The sequence below is a fragment of the Gadus morhua genome, chromosome 19 (assembly GCF_902167405.1).
Source record: "Gadus morhua chromosome 19, gadMor3.0, whole genome shotgun sequence".
NCBI classification, from domain to species: domain Eukaryota; kingdom Metazoa; phylum Chordata; class Actinopteri; order Gadiformes; family Gadidae; genus Gadus; species Gadus morhua.
In genome coordinates, this window is record NC_044066.1 from 1,591,378 (window position 1) to 1,616,500 (window position 25,123).

Consider the following 25,123-nt stretch of genomic DNA (forward strand, 5'->3'; position numbering starts at 1 on the left):
GCAGAAAGAAATGTATCGCTCTTCTCCAGACCCTTCTGCAGGGCAAACTCAAATCGCTGGCAGAATGGGCGTGGCTAACCAGTCTAGGAGAGTATCCCACTCCAACTGGAACATATAGATAATAAGAATACGTATATCTATATGGATATTTACTGTACATCAATTTATCTATACAGATATATACCTCTATATAAATATAAACCTATATGTCAGTGGCGGATGGTGGTTTTGAAAGTGAGGGAGGAAGGACTGCCCACTGGGTTGCCATTGGCCTGCTTGCATTAGTTAGTGGCATATGGTGGCATAAGTATGTGAGACTCAAGTTGTTTAAGGGTGTTTGGTGAACTACAAAATAGCAGGGAGGGATACTTATGTGAATACAATTTATACAAATCCACCAGTGGCAGCATTGTATTCTGAAAGCCGGTGGGCAGCATGTTTTGGACTACAAGGGCAGAAGGAAAGGATGCAAAGCCAATCAGTCAAATCAGGCCTACTCTTGATTTGTAAAACTAAATAAAAAAATCTGGGTCTACCATTTTGCCCTCAATGACTGAATCATTCACTAACATCCTTTCCACAATATCAAACAGAACGGTCAGAGTAACAAACAATTAAAAGAACAACAAGAACATTATTTCACAACTATTTACATAGGCTGTAAGCCTAACATTGTTTGAGGCAAATGGATGTTAATGGACGTTTCAGAATGTTGGTCATGGTGTTTAGCCAATTAAGATTGAGGGACTTCATTTATAGATCGAGTCAAACGTCCTCGCTGTTTGTGTTGCAAAGATATCAGTGACCTGGTCATACCAAACGGGATATTTTTTAAAGTGTTTTCAGAATAACGGCGTGTGTATCTCCAAGTTTTCGCCACCCTCTCAGACGGCTTGGTAACCCAACGGAGGAGGGTCGAAAAATATGCAGACTCAGCGCGTTTATTTCAGGACCTTGCCCAACCTTTGGCGGTGGAAACGCCAATATAAGCGAACCGAGCCACAATGAACCGCACCGCTCGGCGGAAATGGAACTGAGCCGCACTGTACCGCTACGAACAGTAGCGTACCGCTCGATGGAAACAGGGATACGACTGAGTGGGTTCGTTGGTATAGCCTAGACTTGAGGGGATAACCCCTACCTCCGGGCAGCTCCAAAGCCAGGGCTCCTTCTTATTGGTTCAAAGCGCAGCCAGGGCTCCAGCCTATTCATGAATAGACGTTGTACCCCATGTTACTCACCGGCCGCTACAAAATAGTAGGGAGGGATAGTTATGTGAATAAAATTTATACAAAGCCGCAGTGGCATCACTGTAATTTGAAAGCCGGTGGGCCGCATGTCTTTGAAATGGACTGTAAGGGCAGAAGGAAAGGACGCAAAGACCATTAGTCAAATCAGGCTTACTCTGGCCCATTTTTGACCTCAATGACTGAAGTTAATTGGTTGTTATTTAGCTATGTTTATTTTCAGTTACAATTGTTTTAAGTAAAGACTCAAGATCAAAAGTGATTCCATTTGAAATGCATCATGCTCTGAATCATTCACCCTTTCCACAATACCAAACAGAATGGTCAGAGTAACAAGCTAGCAAAAGAACAAGAACATTATTTCAAACAACCTGATCTATAAGCATGGTGCCTAGCAAGGAAAGTCAGATAGCAGCGCCAACGTGATCTTGAGCTTTTGGTTGCCCTATCAAGATTTTTTACATCAGTGAAACCATGAACAGCCCACGTTGGAGATTTGCCATTATTCAAGAGCAAACAGGGCCAGCAATACAGTTGATTGCTAGTAATGATACCAGTAAGCCATGAGTACCTAGCAAACCATGTAGCACTCACAACACTGACGTTGCCATTATTTTTGTTGATCTCGATTTTGGGAAGTGGTCTACCTTTTTCTTTGGTCGCTAACTTAGCACTGTAACTCAATGAATGGAATGCTTTGTGTAATAAAACATGAACAATGCCCTCTGTTTCTAATGTTTCCATTGTGCGCTTTATTTGCAAATGTTAGAATCTGGCTATTGTTCAGAGGATTTCACTTGCTTTGCGGACTGAGCGGCAATGCAGAGCGGGTTTGTTATCGTCAGCGTTGTCAGATTGGGCAGATAGCCCAATTGGGTGGGACATCTGCCCAATCTGGCAACACTGCTCACCATCCACGGATCCTGCTTATTGGTTAACAGTGCAGCGCAAATCAATTTTTGCGCGAATCAGACCACTTAAAGGTCCCATGACATGTTATTTCATGTATTCTTTAATAAAGGTATTAGTGGGCAACTGACACAGTATTCAAAGACGTTCCTGAAATTCAGCCGTGGTGCAGAGTTACAGCCACTCCGAGCCAGTCGCACATTGAGCTTTCCCCAAATGCGCTGTTTTGGTGTCTGTAGCTATAATGCAAATGAGGTGGAGCGAGGCGGGTCAAGGAGGAGAGTGGGGGTGTGGCCCTGAGCAGCTTGCAGCCACGGTACCATGCGCTCTGTTGTATGTATCGCAATGGCGAGGCGCACACAGCCATTAGCCGTGTTCTGTAAATATTCTAGAACACACGGGAGTCCTGGAGCTCTATATCTAAATATTATCATATAGCCTACATAGATATCTATATCATATAATATATATTATCACGGCCAAAAGCTATGTGAGCCGATATTATGAATCTCAAACGACCGCGTTGGGTTCTCAGACGTTCCTAGTTCTTCAACGTCCACATCAATGTGAAGTAGACTGAACCGCGACAAGGAGGAGAAAGGGATTGTTGCCGGGCAGCGCCTCAAGCGGGAGACATTCGCCGCCAACAATCCCTTTCTCCTCCATGTCGTGGGTCATGTTCTTGAGGGAGTCAAAGCCAAAGTTCCTTCCCCCCAATTCATTCTCAACCTTGGCTGAGATAACCCCCAATACGAGTCTCGTTGTAGAAATACCAGAGACCAGAGTCCGACGTGTTATGCGCCATAACACCAAAAGCAGAACCAGTGGCGTAACAAGGCAACGACGGGCCCGTATGCAGGATGTTCAAGGCGGGCCCCCCCGCCATAGGCTACAACGCGAAATGACGCAATAGGTAGTTAGGCCCACGGCATAGCAGAAATTAGACGACTTGTAAGAGCACCACAACAAATAAAAAACTGGTGACGGCGCACCAAAATTAACAAACTCAGAACTGCACACCAAAAGACCAAAGACACAATACAAACTAAAAGGCAATACCCGATCATTTAAATAGATAAAAATGTGCTTACTTACATCATAGCTGCATTTTCCGGGCTTTCCTCTGAGCGAAGTTGTCAATTAAGTCCTTCATGTCCAGGTGACACGCACGGGCATTCTCAATTGAGAGCATTGCAAGTCCAGAGAGACGAGACTGTCCCATTGAGCTCCTCAGGTAGCTTTTGAGCATTTTGAGCTTGGAGAAGGAGCGCTCTGCAGATGCCACTGTCACTGGTATTGTCAGAAAAAGCACGAGTACCGTGCAAACTTCCCCGAAACTCGCAGTGATGCAGCTATTCTCAATTATGAGCATCTTCGTCAGCTCTTGGACTGTCTTCATTTGTGAAATGCGGCGTTTTAGACATGCATGGAATGACAACAATTGCATTGGAAAATCAGCAGTTATGTCATTCTTGTAAAAATTCACCAGCCGGTTTGCTTGCTGAAATAGTTCTTCGTCTGTTGCGGTGGAAAGTGTCTCGGGCTGTATGACTTTGAAAAGGTCCACTGTTGATCTTAAACCACTGAATCTCTGGGTCAACTGAGAGATGACAATATCAAGACAGGCATTAAACACATGCACACGAAAGTAAGACTCAGCATCTGCTAAACGTTCATCTTGACACAGTTCATCAAAATGCGCTTTGACTTTTCTTGCCCGAGTATTTTCGAATGTCTTGTTTACACCCCACTTCTCTGAAAGGCCCTTTGCTGTCTGTTTGGCATCTTCGAAGTGTTCTCGGAACGCAGATAGGTCTCTGATGGCATAGTCCAGTAACTGCACTGCTGTGGCCAGGTCCATGTCGTGTGATTGCAGAAGTTTTGACACTACATTAGTCCGCTCTAGAATTTTGCTTTGAACGACAACAAGACAAACGAAGGAGAATTTCCCCATTGTGTGTTTCAATGACGCAGCCTCATCCCGATCGTCTTTCTTTTTGCTTGTCAGAGAAAGTTTTGCCAATGCCTTCATCACATCAGTGTAACGATATCTCAGAGTGGTCACTGCGTCGTAACGTGATGACCATCTTGTCGGGCATAACCTTTTCAGTGTTATGTTGGAGTCGTTTGTGGCGTCCTCACATTGTGTGTTATTTGTGAGCATTGCCCATCTTTTGATGCTGTGCCCAAAGAATACATAAATGCGCTCAACAATGTCATAGAACTGTCTCACTTCTTGTATCTTCACCGCATCATTAAGGATGAGATTCAAATTGTGCGAGGCACAGTGCACATACACGGCAGCTGGTTCTATGGCAGCTATTCTTGCTTGGACACCACTGTAAATGCCCCACATATTTGCAGCCCCGTCGTATCCTTGCCCCCTGCACTTGGAAAGGTCTAGGCCGTTGTCCTCCACCGACGCAATTATCTCCTTAGTAAGCTCACAGGCCGAGGAGTCAGTGACTTCACGAAATCCAACGAATTACTCTTTGATCTTAATATCACAGGCAACTCCGCGAGCATCTCGCTCAATTATGACATATCTGTAAATCTGGCTCATCTGATCCACTTTCGCCACATCTTGCGTTGTATCCATAATTACTGAGAAAAATGGAGCTGATCGTATTCCGTCTATGATGTCTTTCTGAACATGTTTGGCAAGGAGTTCAATTAATTCATTTTGTATCAGTGGGCTTAGATACTTGATTGAGCGAGCTGGACGGCTAATCAGATCTTCAAGCACGGGGTCATACTTTGCCAGTAGCTCAATGATGGAAAGGAAATTACCACTGTTAATTTCCCCTACCTTTTCTCTATGTCCTCTGAAGGGAATGTTGTTCACAGCTAAAGTGAGTGTTACATTAATCACGCGATGTAGTACCTGTCTCCAAAAGCTGGCCTCTCCATATCCGTATCGATCGTTCTGTTCTGACGCCAATGGTCATATACCACACATGCAGCTGTGTGAGCAGTGGATGTCTCATGCTGATGAATTTTCCTGGACAAATTTTGCCAGTTATTTGTCTTCCATGTTAGCGAAGCAAAGAGCCAGCAGGGCTCACAGTAGGCTACATTTAGTTGGGGTGAGTAGCATAGCCATGTCCTTGGTAACTCCAAGCCAGACTTGGTTTTGCAAACGTAATAGCCTGTTGTAAAGCAGCGGTTATCCTTGGTATTCCGTGGGAAGGGGCCCGTAGGTTTGCATGACCCCATGGAGACTATATAACGTTTGTCTTTTGAGTCTAGACTCTCAGGGAAATGTCCAATGTCAGTTGGAAAATCACGGAGAGTCGATACGATTGGCATGGCATCTACCTCGCTCTCTTCCACATTTTTCTCTACCTCGCTCTCTTCCACATTTTTCTCTACCTCGCTCTCTTCCACATTTTTCTCTACCTCGCTCTCTTCCACATTTTTCTCTACCTCGCTCTCTTCCACATTTTCCTCTACCCTGCTCTCTTCCATATTTGTATCTACCTCGCTCTCTTCCATATTTCCACCCTCTCCACTGATGTTTGGGCTGGTGCTAGCCTTGGTGCTAGCCAGCGAGCTGCTGCTACCATCTTGCTCCCGCTCAATTTCGATATCCCCCTTAGGAATCCTTTTGAAAAAATGTCTGATTTTTGCCAACTTATTCCTGTCTTTGTCCAATTTTTCTTTTTGTTTTCGTTTTTGAGATCCACTTTTATGTTTGTATTTCGCATCCGACTTCATCTCAGGTCAGCTCAGGTTCAACTTTTAGTTGTGTAACGGTTGCCTAAGCTACGCAATAGACGTGACGTTCACTATCATATCCCACAATCCCCAGTCACAATTTTAAAATAAATACACCAAAATACATCGTTGGTAGCTTCGAAAAATATTGAATGATCCCTAAATTATAAAAAAGTTGTCAATATTACTTCAAATATGTTTGTGTATTTACTTTATATAGCATTCTATTATTTGGATGGATACTCTTCCAGAGTCACCATGGTAAAGAAGTGTGAGACTTTAATGACTTTATATACATCCCAATTCGGTGTTTCTCTGATGTAGGCACGTATTTTCAGATAAATACAACGCTGTTCATGTTCATCCGTAATATTTTCAATCTCAATGAAGGGGCCCGGGCAGAGGACATGATATTGCCGACGTAAGTGGAACATTTCGAAGACCGACGGGCGGGCCCCTGATTGGCCCGGGCCCGTACGCGCCCACATACCCTGCTTACCGATATTTACGCCACTGAGCAGAACGGTTATCCAAATAACAAGGAAGTGTACAACACCCTGCGTTACAGTCCTGGAGCTCTATATCTAAATTATATCATATAATACATAGATATCTATATCATATAATACATATTATCACGGCCAAAAGCTGTGTGCGCCTCCAGACGATATTATGAATCACAAACGACTTTGTCGGGTTCTGCAACGTCTCTGGTTCTTCCACTTTCACATCAACCTGAAGTCGACTGAACCGCTCGCTGCCTGCTGCCGGCTGCCCGCTGCCGGGCGATGGTGCCTCGCGGCAACCGGCGGCATGTCGCAGTTCATGTACTTCAGCGAGTCAAAGCCAAAGTTAATTTCCCCCAATTCCTTCTCAACCACAGTCTCGTTGTGGAAATACAAGACACGTCAAAGAACCGACAAGAAACACTTGCGTTACAGTGTGTGTATTCACACAAACACATGTGGTGCCCGCGCGGTCGAGTCTCATTGGCGGGCCAACGTCTCTGGGCGGGCCAGGCAGAGTAAGGGGAGGAACTTAGATGCTTTGTGACGTCCTAAACACAGACATTCCAAATCAGCACACTTGAGCCTCCGTTTTTTCAAAGGCGAGCAGAACAGCTAGTGCTCGTTTCACACCAAACGCAAGTTTTAGCCACTGGGGGACCATAGGCAGGCTAGGGGAACTCATATTTATGTTAGAAAACCTCATAAAGTGAGATTTTCATGTCATGGGACCTTTAAGGTCACACCCACTCGGAGGAGGACTTTCCTCCTCCATCCCATTGAAACCCATGTTATTCAATCACCGGCCGCCAGTACTTTCGGGAAATGAATGGGAGTCAATGGAGGCTGAGGGAGGATCGTCCTCCCTGAAGTAATTGTCAATAGGCGATAGGGGGTGCTAATGTCCCTTTACCCAGGGAAAAAAACATTCTAGATTCAAAGGCATTAAAGTCATATTTAAGGGCATTAATTCATTACAGTAGTCTGGGCAATCTACATTTTTTATTCTCAACAATGTTAAGGAAGATCTTCCTCCCTCTCCTCATTGGAAAAGCCTCCACTGATACCTATACATATATAGTTAAGGGCCGTGATTGCCCGTGTCGCAAGGGAGGGTTTACAAAGTCTGTGTGTTTGATTGGGGGGTTGTGTACGTACCTCTGTCGGTGTGTGTACCTGTGTGTGAATATACCTCTTTGTGTATGTGTGTGTGTGTGTGTATACTTGTGTGTTTCATGAAATGTGTGCTAGCCCGCATCCTGCCTTGGCTTGAAACCGGAATACTTTCACCTGATCAAAAAGCCTACATTAGCCGCCAAGGCATGAATGAGCACGTCTTCTACCTGAAAACGGCTATTGATGACTTTAAACACGACTCCGCAAAGTTATTCACTGTTTTCCTGGACTTTCGTGATGCCTTCGGGTCATTGCCACACAGCGTCATGATTTATGCATTTAGGGAAATACAGCTTCCACAAGTGTATATTGATGTCGTGATGGATGTTTATGAAGGATCTTACATCCAAGTCATTTGTGGTGACACCCTAACTGATCCCATTCAGCTGGATGTTGGTATTAAAACAGGATGCCCCTGGACTGCGGTGAATTTCATCCTAGCAATCAATCACTGGATCAAGTGGATGCGCCAGTGCGCACCTGAAGGAGTCAGGTCACCAAATCCAGTGCAGGGATATGCTGATGATGTAGAGATCTCATCACGGGACGAGAGCGTAATCCACTCAATGCTCCACCGCACTGAGGAATTCATACAGTGGTCAAGATTGGAGGTAAAACACACCAAATGTGCTGCGTTCTATGAGAGGAGGAGCGGTGGAAATCGGTGGTATCAAGCCAAATCCGACAGACCCCCATCCTTCACAATAGTACAGAACCCAATCCGCGTCTACTCAAGGCATGAAACATACCCATATCTAGGCCATAAATTCAATGTCGCTGGCGACTGGGAAGAACAGGTCAAAGAGCTGACTAATGACTACACTGTCAGACTCGACCTCATCAATTCATCCCCCCTCCCGATTCTAATGAAACTCCAGGCAATCAGAGACGTCGCTCTTTCAAAAATCCAACACCTGTTTGCAAACATCCATATACCTCAGAACATCCTCACAGAGATGACAAACAAGACGGTGAGCCTGGTGAGGAAATGGCTTGGCTTAAACACCCACTCGACCCGTGACATCATCTTCCAAGCCCGCGGAGATGGAGGTCTCGGAGTCCCAAACATTGAGTGGGTCTACACCGCCATCAGAACCAACCACCCCCTCAAGATGCTCAACTGCGACGATGTGGCCCGTGAATCACTCCTCCTGCATATGCAGCGACGCAAAATCCCACCTGCGAAGGAGAATGAGCGGCAATTCCTCGGATTCAAAATAAAAGATAATGGAAAACTGGACATCAGAACTGCAGGCTTCGGTGTGCGGTCAGACTGGATGGATCTCAATGACCCGTGCCACCGCTCAAGAATAAATCTGAAGTGGGCGGGGCCCGATGGTACACCTGTTGCACTGAACTCTGTTGTCACGGACCCGCTCATCAATGTATGCGCGACCTTTGAACAGGAAGATGGGCAACACGAGCTGTCACTCAAAACAGCGAGAGCCACAATGCTAAGAATGAAAGTAGAAGAGAGTGCACAGCATTGGACTAGCTTAAGCCTGCAGGGCAAACTGGCACTGCTACCCTTTGCAAACCACTCTGTGTCCCACTCTATCCTCTCAAACACGACCATTGGAGAGGACGTCCTTGTCTTTTGCATTAAGGCCCGTTTACAGGTATTGCCTACAAAATACAACTTGGCAATCTGGTAGCCGTCACAACACAACCCACACTGCATCCTACATCCCACCCCAGACAATAAAGAGACAATGGCTCATATCCTAAACGGCTGTAGCTTTTACAAAGGACTGTACATCGCCAGACATGACCGTCTGGTGGACTTGGTCTCACAAGAACTCAGACAAGTACAGGACAGAACAACACACATGTATAAGCACAGCACTGTGAAATTGAACTGGTTTGATCATAATTGTACTGATAACAACATACTGTGTAACATCCCAAACACCCCAGACATTGTTTTCATTAACCAAGCCAGAAAATCAGTTACCATCTTTGAAATATGCTGTGTGTTTGATCTGTATATGGACACTTGCTTCACATCCAAGTTCATGAAATACCAGCCATTGGTAGAATGTATCACAGCTCTAGGATATAACTGCCAATTAATCATACATAGGTGGACTGCAAAAGGCTGATGCGAAAAGAGTTCTAAAATTCTGCTCAGTCTCAGCGACCATAGGCAGCCTCCACATCTGGAAAGGACGTTGTGTTGTCTATCCCTGAATGCCATATTGTCATATGCAATGCTTTAACCTCAGCTAAACCATCATCATTTCATCTCTACTCCTCTGCGTGCTTAAGCATTTTGCACATTCAGTGTTTGGTTAGTTTTCAGATTGAAACCTTCTGATTAATGTTTGGATCAAAAAAAAAGAAATCTTTGTTTTGCTTGTTGAGGCAAGGCAAGGCAAGGCAACTTTATTTATATAGCACTTTTCATACACAAGGCAGACTCAAAGTGCTTCACATATAAACATTGTCATACAATTAAATTAAATAATGATGATCCAAATAAAATAATTTAAACCTGTGTGTGTGTGTGTGTGTGTGTGTGTGTGTGTGTGTGTGTGTGTGTGTGTGTGTGTGTGTGTGTTTGTGTGTATGTCCCTCTTTCTTCCCATGCGTGTGGCTGTGCACTGTAAAAAATAAAAAGTTGAGAAAACTCAAAATTGCAAGGCAACTTACTGCAATCAATTTTTGAGTTTTGAGCCCAACAAAATGTCATTTTTCCTCTTTAGACAAACTTGAAAGTTAGAGTTATACCAACTAAGATTTTATATTTTACAAAACTCAAAAAAGTAAGTCAGGGTTGTTAACTTAATATTTCAAATTAAGGTTAATATTATTAAAAAAAAAAAAAAATCAAAGAATGCAAAACTAGTTTTAAGTTCACTTTATTAAAATTAATAATTGGAAACTTCCATTTTACATTTCTGAATGCCAGACAGCAATAGAACAAGCAACATGTAGCTAGTTCAGCAGCAGAGAATCGCTGTCTAAATGCAGCAAACCAAAGTGCAGAACAAGTTTGACACTATGGTCAAACTTGTTCTGCACGAGACGGAAGCCCAGGTTAAACGGTGACGCAACTCTCGTGCCTCATACACCGCACGATCCCGAGAGCTGCCTTTATTTAACACACACCCGCAACACACAGCGCACCGCACACCCAACCAACGGACATGCAAGTCTCGGCAACGGTGGCGGCAACACTACGCACAATAAACAACACACAAACAATAAAGACCCCAAACCCGTTAACCCAACTTAACCTAACAGAAACAAATTGACAAAAGGCAATAAACCCCTTTTTCCCAACCGGCATCACGAATACCCTGACTCCCCGGGGGGTAGTGTGGAAATGCGCATGTGCACCGTAGTTGGCCCAGCCTCAGACAGAGTCTGACTTAAACCCGTGTGTCTTGCTAACAAAGAGACTACAGTGAGCCCAACTCTTGACCCAAAACTCAACGTTGTTGGTTGGACTAAATTGCATTGCACAGTTGACATGAATACTTAATGTTTTATATTAATTTTACTCAGAAATCATAATGAGACCAACAATTTTAAGTTTTCGTTTTTACAGTGTTTGTGTGTGTGTGTGTGTGTGTGTGTGTGTGTGTGTGTGTGTGTGTGTGTGTGTGTGTGTGTGTGTGTGTGTGTGTGTGTGTGTGTGTGTGTGTGTGTATGTGTGTGTGTACCTCAGTCTGTGTGAAGGCGCTGATTGGCATTCCAGGGATCCTGCTGTGCGCCAGGTGTCCGTGCCGCGGCGCTGCGATGACCTCATACAGGAAGTTCATCCCTCGGAAGTGGTGGTTGATCACCCTTATGAAATCAGGGGTCAGAGGTTTGGTGGAGCCCTCTTCCAGGGTTATCCCCAACACCTGTCAATAAACAACATCACACATAACTACCGTCATTACACGTCATTTTAAGGTTGTTTATGCAATACAATATATGAAATAACTGTCCATAGTGGCAGGAGAAAGCTGTACCTGAAGTGGGAGGAGCTTGGGGATTACATCAATCTCCACTGTGATTGGTCCAACCTCGGTCACGCCATTGGTGGCGGCCAATAGGAGAGAGTCATTTGTGCCCCCTGTGGCTTCATGTCTGTAGGAGACCCTCCCCCGGTTGAGGTCTTCCTGGCTGAAAGATGTGATTGGATGCTGTATGTCGCCCTGGGCAACAGAGAGATGAGGAATCAGCAATGATTAAACAACAGAATAACTATTAATAGAGGTTACACAACAGTCTAAAGAGAGGTTATATCTCTGCATCAATAGGCTTCTGGGTCTCAACATCCTGGTTCTCATCAATGGTTCTGGGTCTGTGAGTTTGAGCATAGTGAGCAAAAAAGTGATCAAAAGTCACAAATTCAGTGACATCTGATGTTAAGATTTGAAGATGGCTAGTCTTCTTCTGAAACATGTCCATCATAAAAGGAGCGTTAGAGGGAACAGAGGAAGGGGACTGTGGGTCGCCCAGACCGGGGTTAGAACCCTTTTGGGGAGGTGGGTCTCACCCACGCTGTGGTGTGGAGACCCGTGGCGCCCGTGCATGACGAGTTAACACAGATAGATCATTTGGACTGGCTGGAGTCCTTCCCAGAGGCGAGGTGGAGCTGTCACCTGGTGGTGTCGGTGGTGGAGCAGGTTGTGCTCCGTCTGGTCTCCGGGGGTCTTCAGGAGGGAGCCCAGTGAGGGAGGCCTCTGGATGGAGAACACGATCCCTGACGCCGGGCTGTCCTCGTGGGTCACCTGAAGATCAGGTCAGATGGAACGTGTTACTGCTTCTGTACCATACTGTTTCAGGTACTACAATGAATATCCTCCTACTCCTTAATGTAACATGTCAACCTACTGTTTCAGGTACTACAATGTCCTCCTACTGCTAACTGTAACATGTTAACCTACTGCTTCAGGTACTACAATGTCATCCTACTCCTTAATGTAACATGTTAACCTACTGCTCTAGGTACTACAATGTCGTCCTACTCCTTACAGTAACATGTTAACCAACTGCTTCAGGAACTACAATGTCCTCTGACTGCTTACTGTGACATGTTAACCTACTGCTTACGTTACATGTTAACCTACTGCTTAATGCATACTGTCCGGCCCAAAAATTTGATTCTAACATTTAAATGTAATATTTACGAGTTACAAATCGCTGACCACCACTCCCCTGCCCTCCAACTGAAAACTCCCAAAGTACATACTGTCTCCTCACCTCCAACTAAATATTTTCAAACTAAAAGTTCCCCCTCCTCTCACCTCCAGAAGGTCCCTGCCGACGGAGGCTGTGCTGCCCTCCTCCACCACCAGGGGACGGTGTGTCAGCACGGTGGGGGGTCTCTGGTGGCTCTCCAGGTACACCCTCACCACCACCCCGACGTCCAGGTGCACCTCTCTGCCCCCTCGTTCCGTCAGCCCCCCCTCCCCCGCCGTCCCCCTCCCCTCCTCCCCTCCTCGCTCCCTCACCCTGGCCGTCATGTTAAAGCCGTCGGACAGCTGGAGGCTGTTGTCATGAAGATAGACCAGCAGGCCGGCACTCAGGTCCTGCTGGGTGAAGGTGGAGACGCCGCCGGTTGCCGTGGTAACCTCCTGATGCTTGGGGTCTGTGAGGAGGAGGACCCCGTGTGTGGGCGGGATGTAGACCTTGTAGGTCACCTCCCCCGGCGTTCTGACGTCCAGGTTGGTAAGGACACTGAGGTTGGCGGAGGTCAGGGTCGCGACCCCGCCCCGCTCCACCCAGAGCCCTGTGTTGCTGTCCACCTGCAGGTAGGGGTCCTCCGCCTTCACCTGCACCCCCAAACCAGCAGGAAAGATGTCACATCACATCATCATAGATACGTCAGTGAAGCTAGCTAGCTGCATAGTTCCCAAATGTCCTAGCCCTGTTCCAAAGTGTCCTAGCCATGTTCCCAAGTGTCCGAGCCCCGTTCCCAAGTGTTCTAAAAAGGTTCCTAAGTGTATTGTGTGGATTTGTGTGTTCTCTCGCTGATGGTCTCAGTGTTTATGTCAGTGCTTGTGCTTTGAGTCTGTTTAGAAACTATAATAATTTAAGATATTTATACTAATATTCATGTTACCTCGAGCAGTGTTGAAACGTAGTGTTTTCCGTCGGTAACAAAGAGAACGAAACGACCAAAACTCACTCCCCGATGGATGAACAGAACCTTGTTCTACAGACGAGCAAATGGAGAAAACAACAAGATAAGAAAACACAGAGTAGAGATATAGGCCTATAAATAATACTTTATCATTATTATTATGTCTAGGGCTGAGCCCATAGTCGACTTATTAGTCGCAGAGCTCTGAGCCGACATAGGTTTGAGTCCATTAATCAGAACCAACACATACGTTACGATTAAACACATGCTTTCATCTTTATTATGTCTCCGAAGGATTCATTGTTTTTGAGGGTAAAATAGCTACATTTGCCTGTTTTAACGTCCCAGCATTAAAAGAGAAGGGAAATTAAGCCGCTTAATGCTGCTGTGTGGTTGAGTCTTTGAAGAAGTTTTTTTTAAGTTAGAAAGATATTGAACATGTAAAAGATATTGAAACTCAATATTAAAGTTAACCGACACGGAGAACTAAAAACTGTAATCAAATACACCGTCCAAATCTCAACCACTTGGCAGTTTTTCCATTTTGCTCAAAAAACATTCATGCTAGTTTTCAACAATACATTTCGAAAGTCTAGAAGTGCATTTCACCCATCCGGAACTTTTTCAATGAGCCAGCGAGATTCTACCAAGTGCTTGGAGGTGGAGATGGGTTTAGTACAGACGCTCTGTAAGTAATTGCACTTTAAGCAATAGAATAGAACAAGGTAAGAATGTAGTTATATTGCTATAAGAGCTAGTTAAAATAGAGCTATAATAGCTGGACAACAACACATTCTTAACTTTTTATATCTAAATATGTCAATATACATATATTAATATGTAATTATATATATATATTACAATGTTATTATTTATATTAATATGTAATTCAGACGTAGGCTATTCCGTAACGTCTTTAAACGATGCGTCTTACTAAAGTGTGCGTCCAAATGACTCGCCTAGTCCAATCCTCATGGATGATTTTTGTCGACTAAGGAGGTTCTCGGACAGCCTTTATTATGCAATGTGTTATTGCATGACTTTGTGTATAGTGTTGTCGTGGTTACCTGCTGGAGGTCTTGCTGGGTGAACTGGTAAAGACTGTGTGCGGTGTCGTTGGAAGACACCAGCTCCCCCATCGGAATGCCGCGCCGTGTGTACACCAGCCGCCCGTCTTCAAAGTCTGAGTCGTCGTCGCTGTAACGCAGGACATCTGCCGTCAGCAGCCTCTGGCCCTCGCGTGCCACTTGGAAAACCTTATCGACCACCCTGACAGGGCGCTGGTCATTGACGAGCTGAACAGAGATGTTGAAGGTGTGCTGGTCGTCCTTCCTCGCCGATGCTTTATGCGGCCTCTGCGGCCTGTAAACATTGACGCTGAACACGAACGCGTCGTGCTGCGTCTCACTGTCGTCGTGGAAGTACAGTAGCCGCTGGGCGGTGATGTCCTGGTTGGTGAAGGTGCCGATGTTGTCGTCGTTGGCGGTGGAGTTGGACACGTCGATTCGCCGGAGTCGGCCGTGTCTCGGGCCGGTCGTGATCACGTAGCGGACCGCCCGGTCGGCCGCCGTGTGGGTGAAGAGCATCTCCATGGTGATGACCTTGCTGTCCCCCTCCAGGACGGACAGCCCTCTGTTCACCACCGAGATGCTGGTCGCCGCCTCCGCCTTGATGCTGACTCTGAAGTCCCGGCTGCTTGAGTTGGCCTGCGTAGAGAACACCTGGAAGCTGAAGGAGTCTCTGGTGTCCTCCGGACGCGCAGCCAGCAGCTGGTAGTGGACCAGGCCATCGCTGACGTTCTTCTGGCTGAAGGTGGAGCTCATCTTGAGGACCTGCTGGTTGAAGAGCAGCAGACCTTTTTTTGGCGGCGCCAGGAGCCTGAAGAACACGTCGCTGTCCTGGAGTTTGACCCCCCTGGAAACAGCGTGGAGGTCCTCCGAGGTCAGGGCAGACCTCTGGACCCCCGCGACCTCCATCCTGCTTTGTGTGACCTTAAAATGGATCCACCGTATCGCTATGGGGACGACGACGGCCTCCTTGGCGTTGGTCGCTATGGATCCCACGGTGACGTTGCAGGCAAAGCGGTCTGTGGCGTTCCGCTGGGCCTGTAGGCCGCGGTGGGTGTTGAGGTAGCGGAGCCGCTCCTTCTCCACCAGCTTCTGAGAAAAGGAGCCGGTGGCCTTCCACTCGCCGTTGGAGTGGAGGCGCTGGAGCTGGCCGTAGCAAGGCGCCTCTGTGACGTCGTAGCGGATCTCCACCCCCTGGTGGGCCACGTTGAGCTGCACCGCCAGGTGGCTGGCTGTGATGATTGTGCTACCGCCCTGGTCCACCTCCAAGCCCGTGTTGTTGACCAGCTGGTGCTCCAGAGACACGGCCATCACCCTCAACACCCCTGTGTTGCTCACCTGGAGGGAGGAGGAGGTGGGAGGAGGGGAGGAAGGAGACAAGGGTCCAAGTGAGCCAGAATATCTCAGGTTAATGAAATGAAATGGTGGCAGGAAAATGTTGGTTATTAAAGATAGTTAAGGTTGCCAGATCTTACTGGAAAAAGTAAAATAAAAACTAAAATTGGGAAGATACCTGTTATCGCTATATGTACCAGGATATCCTAGTGGTTAAGGGTTTCACTCCCAGCTGAAAGGTTCTGGGTTTAATCCCCTTGGTCAAGATGCTCTTACCCCTACCTGCTCCTTAATAACCTACAGTATATCTGACCTTCCCAAGTGTCTGTCTGAGGAGTCTAGCCATGGTCCTGGTGGTGATGTGTGACATACCTTCTCTCCGTCACTGACCCTGAGGGCCAGCCTCGACATGGGGGCCCCTGTGTGGACGAAGCTGACCTTTCCCTCCTTAAGATCCACCCAGGAGAAGGAGCTGATGGGTCTGCAAGAAGGGTTCCATGTTAAGGCCAGTTTCCACTGGAATCGGCACGGAAGCGGCACGGCAGCGAACCGGCTGTGTTCCGTAATGCAATCCCCACTGCAAGCGGCACAGACACGTTCCGACTATGGCTCAAGACGTGCATAATTATAATAATTATTCATACAATATTATTCACGAGTTATATTCAAACCCTACATAATATATATGCATCAATATTATATAATTTATAACTATTAAACTATTAACTATTAAATACGGTAGACCTATGATTTCTAGATGTCATGGCAACGACCACTCGCGACACTGGACTTGCGAGGCATCGATGCAGACTTTCATTTCTTCTTTGCCACTGATTAGCTATTGATACCGTAGATAGACTGTTTAATATTACAATACCCTGTGAATTGTATAGGGATTGATATGAGCTCATGAATATTCTTGAGCAAAGGCAAACTGATTGGCTGTAGTCGTGTTCTGAGACACGGCAGCGAACCGGCAACTTTCAGAAATAGAAGAGGCAAGTATCGTAAACGAAGTGCCGGTTTGGGGACGGTTCCGTGCCGTGCCAGTGCCGTATCGAGTGGAATAGCCTACGTTGACTTTAGTGGTTTCTATTATTTTCGGCGAGCGATTCACTGCCGTGCCGCTTCCGTGCCGATTCCAGTGGAAATTGGCCTTTAGGGTTACTTTATGAGACCAGGGGCGTTCCTGTGAAGGGGGCCGGGGTGGCATAACCCCACAACAATCATTTGATCAGCCACTCGGATGAAATGAGTAAGGAGACAACACCGCTGCACTAGATCCCTACTCAGGAGCTAGTATCTTGATTTCAGGATAGTGACGTCTTAATCTTCTGCTTTTACCTGCCGGGGTGGTCCTGATGCTCTAGGTGTCCAGCCTGGTTGCTCAGGGCTCCAAAGCAGCTGAAAGTCATATCCTCCGGACGACTGTCAGGGTCCAGCACCCTCAGCATGTCGTTGGTCAGCTGGTTAGAAGTATGGATGGTGTTAGCTGGGTAGTGGTTAGCAATATGAATAGGGTTAGCTGAGTAGTGGTTAGCAATATGAATAGGTTTAGCTTAGTAGTGGTTAGCAATATGAATAGGGTTAGCTGAGACTGAGTAGTGGTTAGCAATATGAATGGGGTTAGCTGGGTACTGGTGAGCAATATGGATGGGGTTAGTTGGGTAGTGGTTTTCAATATCAATGGGGGTAGCTGGGTAGTGGTTAGCAATATGAATGGGGTTAGCTGGTTAATGGTTAGCAATATGAATGGGTTAAGATGGTTAATGGTTAGCAATATGAATGGGATTAACAGCTGGGTAGTGGTTAGAATATGAAACGGGTTCGCTGGGTAGTGGTTAGAATATGAAACGGGTAAGCTGGGTAGTGTGGTTAGAATATCTGTCTGTGGTGAGCAGGTTAGCTGAAGAGCAGCGTGTCTTTGATTAGCTTGTAATTCACTCACTTGTGGATAGCTGAGCAAACATAGGCATAGAACAATTTTATACATGTATTGGATTTGACTGCTATTAATGCGTAAGAACTTGTAGAAACTAGGTTGCAAACCAAATATGCCAATACCTTGAACACAATAACTGAACAACCTTCTTTATAGAGCTCTGGGGCCCCTACCTGGCGTCTGGAGCGCTCCAGGAGGGTGAGGAGGTTCCCGGCCGGGAGGCTGAGCTGGGGCGCGTCGTTGACGGGGCGGACCGCCACGGGGAGGCGGTGCAGCACGCGGCCCTTCCCCCTAGAGACCTCCGCCAGCTCCTGCAGCCTGACCGAGGAGGAGAACACAGAGAACACCAGGACGTCCCACGGCTCCTCAGAGCCCGAGTGGACGTACAGGACGCGGCCCTGCCACACGTCCAGCATGCTGAAGGTCTGGCCCGCTGCCTCCTCCTCGCCCCCCGACACGGCCCCCCCCTCCCCCTCCTCCTCCTCCTCCTCCGCCTCCTCCTCCTCCCCTTGGCCGGTGTTCCGGGGTGTGGGGGAGGCGGGGTCCAGGCGGAGGCGGCCGTGGAGCGGCTGCTCCTCCAAGCGGAACATCAGCTGGGACGGGTTGAGGTCCATGCTCCGGAAGTCAAGGTTCACCTGGAGGGCGACCAAGAGGACGAGGACGACGAGAGGAAGATAGAGAGATGGGGGACACGGTGATGGAGGACATGAAAGTGTGCTCAGTCTTGATGGTCAAAGGGAATGAATGTACACAGGGTGTGAACTATAACAACGTACAACCGAACATTCACATCAAAAGAGGAACATTTAGTGGTCCTCTTTTGAAATAACACTTAATTCATTCATTAATGTCCCTTTAAAACGTAAATATACTCAATATGGACATTAGTACATATCTACTGTATTAACAAAAAGGTATAACAGAGATAAAATGGTTAAGGTATTGAACCTGAATGTGTTTGGGCTCCAGCCGGGCGCCCCCCCCCCTCCTCCACCTCCAGCTCTTCCAGTGACAGGAAGCTAGATGAGCTCTTCATCTGTCCCTGCCCACGGCCTGAGCCCATTGGCTGTTCAGCGTCGGCATCTGTATTCAGCAGTTCCATCAGGTCGGGGCTGGTCTCTGTGTCAGGGGGCTGGCCCCGCCCCCCACAGCCCACTGAGACGTCCCTGGTGACGCTGGCTTGCGGCAGGCCGAGGCGCTGGCCGTTCACCCGGACGTCCCTCAGACAGCCTCTGAAGGAACCCCCCGGCTGCGGACTGCCGGAGGAGCCCCACGCCCCTGCTGGGCTCGCCTCGGCCTCATCCCGGCCCCCCAGGTAGAGCGGCCCCGTGGGCCTGACCGCGGGGCCCTCCACATCCAGAGCGGCCTCCACCACCTCCTGCCCCACCCAGAGCTGCATCCCGTGGGGCGCCAGGCGCAACCTCACCGCATACCAAATGCTCTTGTTGCCTTGGAGACGGGTGCCGGCTTGCACCTCCGTCCCGCTGCCTCCGCTGTTACTCCTCACCATGGCGACCAGGCGAGCGTCTCGGATCTCCATGGCGACAAAGCCTCCCTGGAGAGCAGAGGAGTACAGGACCGTACCGTCGTGGGCCGTGGCGGAGGGCCGCATTTGGAGCTCCAGCTCCCCCTCCTGGGACACCTGCCAGGGGGGCAGCCGGAGGAAGGACTGGGAGCTGGAGAAGCTGACGGGGTCGTCCTCCCAGGCCCAGAACTGAGGGCTGCAGCCCCGGGACACGCGCTGAACTGTCCGGTGGCCCGGTTCCGAGCGCAGGCTGGCCAGCAGGTGGTGCTTGTTGAACACAACGTCTTCCATGCACCCTCTGAACCGCGGGGACGACCAGACCAGGGGGTGCTGCTGCCCCGGCGTCCCGCCCACGAAGACCCCCTGGCGGACGCTGAGCTCTGGGTTCCCCCCCCCAGGCAGGGTGGCCGAGGTGTGGGAATGCTGGTCCACCGTCATGCTGACATTGTGGAGCAGGTGGGTGAGCTCCACCCGGTGCCAGGCCAGGTCGCTGAGGTGGAGCCCCCCCAACGAGCGCAGGGTGCGCTCCCCTGAGCCCAGGTCCACACGCACCTGGAGCGGGCAGTTAGGAAGGTGAAGCCATTTGGGGGTATTTGGTCGGGAAACTTTTTAAATCGATCTTCTCTGCTCTCACCTTACCTTATGTTATTGATCTGGCCATCATCAAATCTATTAGTCAGATGACTACTTTCTCCATTCCTCGATATATGTAGCACTTTAATGTTCCCAAAGTTTAACAAATATTCATAGATTGTATACATACATTGTTTATAGGAGAATGAAGCCATAAACCCTGCCAGATGTCAGAGCTATGCCCTGCTGCAATCTCCGCTGGAGCAGGAACTCCAGGGAGTGGTTCTCTGGGCTTCATGAAGAAACATGTTGTGTATGAATGCCAGGGGGGGCTACGTTGATCTGCTACCTCCAAGCAATCTGACACCTCGTCCCACGCTGGGTCTTGTCTCTAGACCGCCTTCAGATACCAAATGCCTTCACCTGGGAGCCCAGACTCCCTATCAATGACCGGTCAATCACACACCTGGGTCCTGCTTACATGTATGCTAGCAAATACTTTGTTTTTGTGTGTTTGCTGTGTGTGTGTGTGTGTGTGTGTGTGTGTGTGTGTGTGTGTGTGTGCGTGTGCGTGTGCGTGTGTGTGTGTGCGTATGCATTAATGGTATATTGGTACCTGCAGGCGTCCAGAGATGATCTCCAGCAGGAGGAAGTCCCCGCCCCCTGACGCCAGGAACAGCAGTCCTGATTGGCTGGCGGTCCTGAAGCGCAGGTGGAGGTAGTTGCGGTTTGAGAGCTCCTCAGTCTGCAGGTGGATGAAACCGTCTCCGTAGAACGAGGCTGCGGTCAGAGAGAAGAGGCAGGATGAAGGCGTACTGTCGCCCCCCTGGGTCAGCGGTGCTTTGACGGGGTGGGGGGCACATTTAGATAAATTGGACAGCATGCCCTCCACACAGCACTCACATTCCCCATGGCACCGTGCATTTAACGCGGTGCACAGCAGCCGTCTTGAACCAGTCATGCACCAGTCTACTACCTCGACCATCTACGATGAAGACATGCAGCGGCACCGTGACTGAGCCCACAGAGGAACGGCCTTTCCTCCACCAGGCCACGAGCTCGCCCCTGGTGGAGCCATGCCGTCGGCTGATCTGTTGACGGTTCCCTGAAACACCGTCTTAACAAGGTGGAGGGAAACCTCTCAAGCAGGTGGATACCTCGCTTGCGGTCACCCCTAGCAACGCTTCTCTGTCCAGACGGCGTATGGCGTCTAAACGTAGAGCCAAATGACCGTCCCCAAACAGCCCGCCGCACCTTTGGGACAGACGTGTGTCTGTGCCACTGAGCGCTGCAGATGTTAAGAACACAACATGCTCTCCTCTGCCTGTCGACCATGACAGTTGGAGGGGTGTAAGGTGGGCCTGACGACGTGGAGGAGATCAGCCCCTCCACGCAGCGATGGGGAGTAGGAGGACCCACCTGCTTCCTGTTTCTTTCCACCCATAATAGGAATATATATGAAATGATAGAAAGATATAAAGTCTGTTTGAAGGAAGTTCCTCTTTACACAACCATATGTACGATTGGATAGACGGCGTAGTATAGCCCGGGTCCGTCCGTCTCCATGCGGCATGTGCTTCTTGAGCAGGCTGGGGACTCGTGGCACGAGGCTGTATGTCAGCCTCCACATCCCTGTTCTAAGGCTCCCAGGAGAGATCCCTGCTCGCCTCCATGGGCGTGGCGTATGTATGAGAGCGCCTGCCATTTATTTTACCGGTTACCCTCTCACCCCGGTCCCCTCCTCATGCTGTGTGGAGGTGACACTGGGGCCACTCAGGCGTCAATGGAAGAAAAAATAAAAGTTATTTTTCATCTCAACGATCTACTTGCCCTGAGCCAATCAGAAGAAAGCTGGCGAGACGTGACACCATGACCATGATAAGTCATCGCTATTCCTTGGGTTTCGCAATCAACTGGGAAAGAGCTCTCCCCAGCCGTCGCCTAGTCCACTTTCTTCTTTGCCTAGACTCGGCCATGAAGACAGCCCGGCCCTTTCCTCCTCGGCGAGATGCAGCCCTGGGCACTCTCCCGCTTTCACCGGAGCACGACCAGACGTCTATCATGCACCTGTTTGAGCCCCCCCGAGGGTTTCCCTGGGTCTGCCCTCTTTGTGCAGACTACAGCGGTCGCTTGCTCGCAAGAGGTTGGATCTCAGGGCGACAGTTTAGTAGAACAACACATGTTCCATTCAGAAGTCAAACATTTGGGTCCAGCTACAAACCGATTTAGCTGCCCTAAGTGGACACATTGACTACAAGAGCCTTTTAATGGCTCGCTAATGAACCGCTTCTAACGAGCTGTCTCACTTCATTAGTGATGGCGAGTGCACTGGCACCCGGAACTGATCGGACGCTAATGGTATGTGTGTGTGTGTGTGTGTGTGTGTGTGTGTGTGTGTGTGTGTGTGTGTGTGTGTGTGTGTGTGTGTGTGTGTGTGTGTGTGTGTGTGTGTGTGTGTGTGTGAGAGTGTGTGTGTGTGTGTGTGTTTGTCTTGTGTGTGTGTGTGTGTGTGTGTATGTGGGTGCATGCGAAAACAGTTCACATCACATATCCAAATAAATTATTCGTACATTGTAGTTTCCAGCTCACTTTAAATAGTTGTTTAAATCGTTCAACTGTACTTACCAAATGAACGTGTAACAAAGGCGTGAGTAACATCAAGCTGGTATTTTAAACCCGCAATAATGTGGAATATTTCTATCATGCTATGTCCTTGAAACTTTCTCAAATTACCACCAGAAATGGTCATAGAAACATTCCGAGGTGCATCTCCTAGTGAACCTAGGCGACAGGCGGTGATAATAACAGTCTTCCCTCTGTGTCTAATCTCGCTGGAGATTACCTACATTATTAATACTAATCTCTGGTCGACACAGAGTAGCAAATCCAACTCCACCTTCTCTACCTGTGACTCTCTGTGATATGATGAAAAATTATAGGCGTATATTTGATCAGAAGTAACAAAATAATAGCATTACCGCTGAATCTGAAAGTCCATGAACAATGTAATTGAAGGCTAACCAATTAGATTAGGTTACTTTATTTTATATTTAACTGAAATGTATATCTAATCACATATAATCCAGAGTCCGTTAGCCTGGCAACTGTATACATAACACACATTAAACAGGATTCAATATGAGGACATCATTAAATATCTGTTGTCTATCAGAGCCTTTTACTATGTCATAACAAGTTTCCTCATTCTGTCTCTTCAGTGGAGTGGAGATGGAGGGCTGGTAGTCCCCAACAGAGAGACAGCTAAACCTCTACTGTCGACACAAACCATCAGCTTGTCAACTCGGTGAATTCTAACGTTACACCTGGGCTTCTGTCTCAGTCCATCAAAGGAAGTACGGATTCATACGAAAAGTACAAGCTACTCTTGAAACTACTTCTGGGAGGACAAGGGTAGAGTCAACTTTCGCCAACAGAGTGGTTTTATGATTATTTTTTATTAATTAATTATCCTACCTCCTCGAAGTCGTCCAGAGGAGCAGAGCAGGAGAGAGACCAGGAGAACCAGGTGTCCCACCGCAACCCTCCCCATCGGTAGACCCAGGTAAAGGTGGTCCTTGTTCTGAAAGAAACCTGTCCCTAATCCATTATTATGATTCACTGCAAAGCAATTCCTCCAGCGGAGGTGAAGACTCGTGAAGAGGGCTAGATATTTAGTTTAAGTACACAGCCAGCATGCAGCAGAGCAGGAGCTTGGCGCCGCTCCTCCCACGAGATGAACAGCGATTAGCGCCAGTCTTTATTATTCACCATCAGCGGCGGTTCTTCATCTGACCACAAAGGGGAGACGTCCATCAGTAAAACAAGGCCTTTAATTTCTTGCATAGAAAATACTTTCATGCTTCGTTTTCTTTCAATTTTCTTTCATCATAGCTATAATATTAAAGTCGTAATGTGCTTCATAATTTCTGTTTTGTTATCGAGAGAAAGTAGTTTTTTTCAAATTACTCACTATATTTTACAAATTCATGAAAAGGGCAGTTGATGCTCAATAATACTTTTCCGAGTAGGGACAACATTGGCATAAAACATAGCACATATTCCTGGTTTAGATCCTATATATGTGCAGTTGTGCATTATAAAATGGTGATTACATGTGGGTGCGTATGTGGGGAGGGGGGTGGGGGAAGGGGGAGCTGTATATATGTTTGACTTGTGAGGCGAGAGTTGTGTTTGATGTTTAAACCCACAGATTTAATTTAAAGTCAACTCAGCCGATTCCTTTTATGTTCAGTTTCAAATCTGAGTTCAAAACATCAAACCCTCACTGGTGCGGCCACACCAGACGCGTATCTCGCGTACTTTTTACGCGAGATACGCGCGTAAAATGTTGCTTGACCATTTTGTGTCAAAAATGGTCGCATACGCGCAATACGCGCAATACGCGCAATACGCGCTATACGCGCAATACGCGCCTACGTCACTCGCCTAGATGAGTCCATGTCCATGCAAGTGAACGGAGCGTTCCCTCTTCCTCATAACTATCAAACCAAACATCCTTCACATTCACCGAGCGAACATTACGAAAGTAAAATGCACATTTCTCGCTAAAAATGTTTCCATAAACGCATTTAATGGCGTAACTATGTTACTATTTCCACCCAGAATAAAGAAAGTTGTCGGCCGTGGCTGCGCTGGAGTCCGAGGTAGGAAACCCCAACGCCGCCGTGTTTGGGTGATAGAGTTTAGATCGGGTTAGATTAAATAATCTCGGATATAAATAACCATAATCGGGTTAAATAACTTCACATGGTGTGTCTGGTGTGTTTCCCAGCAGAGAAATAGTCCGCCAAGACGTTGAGGTTGCTTAGTAACCAGAGACTCTGTCCATGCAAGTGAACGGAGCGTTCCCTCTTCGTCATAACTATCAAACCAAACATCCTTCACATTCACCGAGTGAACATTATGAAAGTAAAATGCACATTTCTCGCTAGAAATGTTTCCATAAAAGCATTTAATGGCGTAACTATGTTACTATTTCCACACAGAAAAAAGGAAGATGTCGGCCGTATGCTTCTGTCCAAGC

At 47.7% G+C, this 25,123-nt stretch overlaps 1 protein-coding gene across 1 annotated transcript in view; it reads right to left on the reverse strand.

Annotated features, from left to right (window-relative positions):
* LOC115532569 (chondroitin sulfate proteoglycan 4-like) overlaps positions 1 to 23,795 on the reverse strand; it is a 47,174-nt gene extending 23,379 nt beyond the window's left edge. The window contains 13 exon segments of the mRNA XM_030342427.1: positions 11,224 to 11,406; positions 11,518 to 11,703; positions 12,154 to 12,282; positions 12,799 to 13,326; positions 13,617 to 13,709; positions 14,705 to 16,042; positions 16,412 to 16,520; positions 17,384 to 17,505; positions 18,155 to 18,616; positions 18,930 to 18,965; positions 18,967 to 20,058; positions 20,696 to 20,859; positions 23,554 to 23,795. Coding sequence (XP_030198287.1) covers positions 11,224 to 11,406; positions 11,518 to 11,703; positions 12,154 to 12,282; positions 12,799 to 13,326; positions 13,617 to 13,709; positions 14,705 to 16,042; positions 16,412 to 16,520; positions 17,384 to 17,505; positions 18,155 to 18,616; positions 18,930 to 18,965; positions 18,967 to 20,058; positions 20,696 to 20,859; positions 23,554 to 23,629 — 4,518 coding nt within the window. The 5' untranslated portion in view covers positions 23,630 to 23,795.
* Positions 23,796 to 25,123: the final 1,328 nt, after the last annotated feature.